The sequence below is a fragment of the Salvelinus sp. IW2-2015 genome, unplaced genomic scaffold, assembly GCF_002910315.2.
Source record: "Salvelinus sp. IW2-2015 unplaced genomic scaffold, ASM291031v2 Un_scaffold5543, whole genome shotgun sequence".
Taxonomy (NCBI): domain Eukaryota; kingdom Metazoa; phylum Chordata; class Actinopteri; order Salmoniformes; family Salmonidae; genus Salvelinus; species Salvelinus sp. IW2-2015.
This window is the reverse complement of record NW_019946808.1, coordinates 23,117-27,511: the sequence shown is the minus strand read 5'-3', so window position 1 is coordinate 27,511 and position 4,395 is coordinate 23,117. Positions and strand designations below refer to the sequence as shown.

Here is a 4,395-nt window from a genome sequence, read left to right as displayed (position 1 = left end):
AGAGAGAGAGAGAGAAAGAGAGAGAAAGAGAGAGAGAGAGAGACAGAGAGAAAGAGAGAGAGAAAGAGAGAGAAAGAGAGAGAGAGAGAGAAAGAGAGAGAAAGAGAGAGAGAAAGAGAGAGAGAGCATATCTCCATATTCATACAGTATCACAGTATGTTGTTGTGCAAAAATTGTTTATTCTGGGCACATTTATTCACGTATTCATGTTGTTTTTCACTGTTTCTCAACTGAACGCAGCCCTGTGGAGATCCATTGGGGTGGCTGGGTTCATCAAAGCTTTCTTCTCTTCCCTCTGTTCCCTCTCTTTCTCCCTTCCCTCCCCTCTCTTTGTCTCCCCTGCCTCCCTTCTCTCTTTCCCTCTATCTCTCCATGTTCCTTTTCTCCCCTCCCTCCCGCCATCTCCCCATTGTCTGTTCTCTCGCTCCCTCTACCTCTCTTTCCTCCTAGTGTGCTCTCTCTTGTTCCTCCCTTTCCTTATCCTTCTTTCTCTTTCTGTCTCTCAGGCTTTCTCTCTGGAGGATGGATGGATGGATGGTGGGAGGGGGAGGGAGGAGTGTGTGATGGTGTAACGGATATTAAAATATTCCTCCGGCGTGGAGATAGCGCTGATCCGGGGAGCGATAGAGGGAGATAATGAAAAGAGGAACAAAAGTACTCCCCGCGCGGCGTGTCTGACCCAACCTCCCCCTCATCCCTCTCTCCAGTCACACTCATTTACATAGTAATCATCCCTCACACTGCGTGGGGGCCAGGAGAGAGAGAGCGAGAGAGAGAGAGGGAGAGAAAAGAACAGAGGGAGAGAGGGATTTGTGAATGAGGGAAAGAGAGGAGTAGAGTGAGCATGTGCATGTCTGAATGGGGTACATTCATTTGGAGTAAAGGATCACATAATATCTGTGTGTGTTCGGTTACGTGTGTGTGTGTGTGTGTGTATGTCTGTGTGAACATGCTGGAAGAGGTGTTTTATGCTTGTTTTTCAGGACTCGCAGTATAGCTAGAAAAGAGAGAGAGAGAGAGAGTGTTTGCTGTCAGCTTGTTTCCTGCCCTCGTTGATGAACAGATGAGGTTGTGCTGCCAACGTGATGAGACGCAGATATGCAGATGAAGGGTGAGCTTACCCGCGCACACACTGCGGTATGAGGAGAGCTCATTTCACACACATCCTGCTGATACTGCAGCACCAAACCGCACGCACGCACGCACACACACGCACACGCACACGCACACAACAACACAAAGTTTGTTCACAACACTGACCACACACACACACACACACACACACACACACACACACACATTCAGAGGAGACTGTATTATAATCCATGCCGAGGGACCCTCCAAGTGAGTGAGATGGACAAAACCCATTGACTTCATCCAACCCCTCTCCCAACTCACCGGTTGGCCTGATCCGGGGCTAGAGCAGTAGATGGTGTACTTGCGGATGATTCCATTGGGCTTGTGCGGGGGTAGCCAGGAAACCACCACACTGCTGGTGGAAGAAGGCACAGCTTTGATGCCAGCCGGGGGGCCAGGGTCTGAGTCACAGAGAGAGAGAAGGAGAGAGAGACCATCACAGAGAGGATAGGACATGAGAGACATAAAGGATTGTGTCATATGGACATCATCATAAAGAACAATATTGTAACTGCTTGCTCCTTCACGGTGTGAAGTAGAATATTCAGCTTATTGTAAAACAATATAGAATGTTTGCTAAACATTCCTAATATTGAGTTGCACCCCTTTTTGCCCTCAGAACAGCCTACATTCGTCGGACATGGACTCTACAAGGCGTCGAAAGTGTTCCACAGGGAGGCTGGCCCATGTTGACTCCAATGCTTCCCACAGCTGTGTCAAGTTGACTGGATGTCCTTTGGGTGGTGGACCATTCTTGATACACACGGGAAACTGTTGAGTGTGAAAAACCCAGCAGTAATGCAGTTCTTGACACTCAAACTGGTGCGCCTGGCACCTACTACCATGTCCCGTTTAAAGGCACTTCAATCTTTTGTCTTGCCCATTCACCGTCTGAATGGCACACATACACAATCCATGTCTCAATTGTCTTGAGAATCCTTCTTTAACCGGTGTTCCCACCTTCATCTACACCGATTGAAGTGGATTTAACAATTGAGATCAATAAGGGATCATAGCTTTCACCTGAATTCACCGGGTCAGGCTGTCATGGAAAGAGCAGGTCTTAGGGAAGTGTTAAAGTGAACAGGCTGTTTGCAGCTTTGCTGGTCTCAGCCTGTAATTTTAAGAGGCTCGGAAGACTAAGAGAGTAGAGGAGACAGGAGAGAGAGAGAGAGAGAGAGATGGTGAGAGCGGTGTGGGGTGACACAAACATACACTACCGTTCAAAAGCTTGGGGTCACTTAGAAATGTCCTTGTATTGAAAGAAAAGCAATTTTTTGGTCCATTAAACTAATACCAAATTGATCAGAAATACAGTGTAGACATTGTTAATGACTATTAGCTGGAAACGGCAGATTTTTTATGGAATATCTACATAGGCGTACAGAGGCCCATTATCAGCAACCATCACTCCTGTGTTCCAATGGCACGTTGTGTTAGCTAATCCAAGTTTATCATTTTAAAAGGCTAATTGATCATTAGAAAACCCTTTTGCAATTATGTTAGCACAGCTGAAAACTGTTGTTCTGATTAAAGAAGCAATAGACTGAGTTTCAGAAGAAAGTTCTTTGTTTCTGGTCATTTTGAGACTGTAATCGAACCCACAAATGCTGATGCTCCAGATACTCAACTAGTCTAAAGAAGGCCAGTTTTATTGCTTCTTTAATCAGAACAACAGTTTTTAGCTGTTCTAACATAATTGCAAAATGGTTTTCTAATGATCAATTAGCCTTTTAAAATGATCAACTTGGATTAGCTAACACAACGTGTCATTGGAACAGGAGTGATGGTTGCTGATAATGGGCCTCTGTACGCCTATGTAAATATTCCATAAAAATTCAGCCGTTTCCAGCAACAATATTCATTTACAACATTAACAATGTCTACATTGTATTTCTGATCAATTTGATGTTATTTTAACGGACAAAAAAGTAGCTTTCCTGTCAAAAACAAGGACATTTCTAAGTGACTCCAAACTTTTGAACGGTACTGTATATATTTGTATTTTCAGTTAAGTCAGTTAAGAACAAATTCTTATTTACAATGACGGCCTACCCGGGCCAAACCCTAACCCGGACGATGCTGGGCCAATTGTGCGCCTCCTTATGGGACTCCCAATCACGTCCGGTTGTGATAAAGCCTGGAATCAAACCAGGGTCTGTAGTGACGCCTCTAGCACTGAGATGCAGTGCCTTAGACCGCTGCGCCACTCGGGAGTCCAATGTTCAGTCCAATCTCCTGTCTTGAGCGGAGAGCTACTTGTGTTTTTGACTAGTGGACTATCCTGATAGATCAATACATGTAGGCAGAGAGGACGAGACCCACTGCGTAGCTTTGGAATAAGGACACACATGTACACACACTTGGATGTGTCTTTGTGTGTACGTGAGAGGCTGAGACAGTGTGTGTGTGTGTGTTCTGTGCATGTGTGTGTATGAGAGGGAGAGAGAGAGAGAGAGAGAGGAGGCGTTTGCACAATTCCACTCCAGTCAGTACTCCATATGCAGAAGACAGACCCAGGGGCGGAGAGAAGGAGAGTGGGACGAATACAATGAAAGAGAGGGAGAAAAGAGAGAATTCTCTTGGACGTATGTGAAGAGGGTGCCCCTGGACACACTGTCAACCGACATCAGACGAGGAGGAACACTCAGTACTACACAGAGACCAGTCAAGAAGAGAGAATACAGCGGTAAGAGGGAGAGGACAGAGAACAGAGAGGGAGAGAGAGTAGGAGATGGATGAAGAAGGCCTCCTCTGAACTAAGACTTCTGAGAATCCTCTCCTCTTCAGTCCCTCCTTCCCTCTTGCTACTTTTGCCAAACCCGGCCGCCCGCCCTGTTTTGCCCAGGGAGAGAGAGGGGACGTAATCCAAGCACCAGTGGTAGACAAAATGTATTACTCTCTAAACTCAAAATAATTATCTCTCTTCTGTGTGACTGGGGTGCGTGAGCTGGACACACACCACACTCGACACATGGATGATAGTACACACACACACACACAGCACCACTACAGACCCACAACCACACACACCACAACCATAACTTGGCCGCACACCCCTTTCTTAGTTCTCATTAGTACTGTAATATGCACATCACTAGCACAAAGACGCATTAATCAGCAACGCTCATTCTTTCCTATATAACCGACATCAGCCCCTGTCATTTTCCATCCATCCCCCTCAACCCCACAAAGCTAAACCCGACATCAGCCCTGTCATCCATCCACCCCCCCTCACACGCACCAACAAACTAACCC

The 4,395-nt window shown here is 46.3% G+C and overlaps 1 protein-coding gene across 1 annotated transcript in view; it reads right to left on the bottom strand.

Annotated features, from left to right (window-relative positions):
* Nucleotides 1-1,398: 1,398 nt before the first annotated feature.
* LOC112078323 (cell adhesion molecule DSCAML1-like) overlaps nt 1,399-4,395 on the bottom strand; it is a gene marked incomplete at its 3' end in the record, with an annotated part of 13,538 nt that continues 10,541 nt past the window's right edge. Inside the window, exon 8 of the mRNA XM_070442019.1 lies at nt 1,399-1,538. Within this exon, the coding sequence (XP_070298120.1) occupies nt 1,399-1,538 (140 nt within the window). The remainder of the gene's footprint in view (nt 1,539-4,395) is intronic.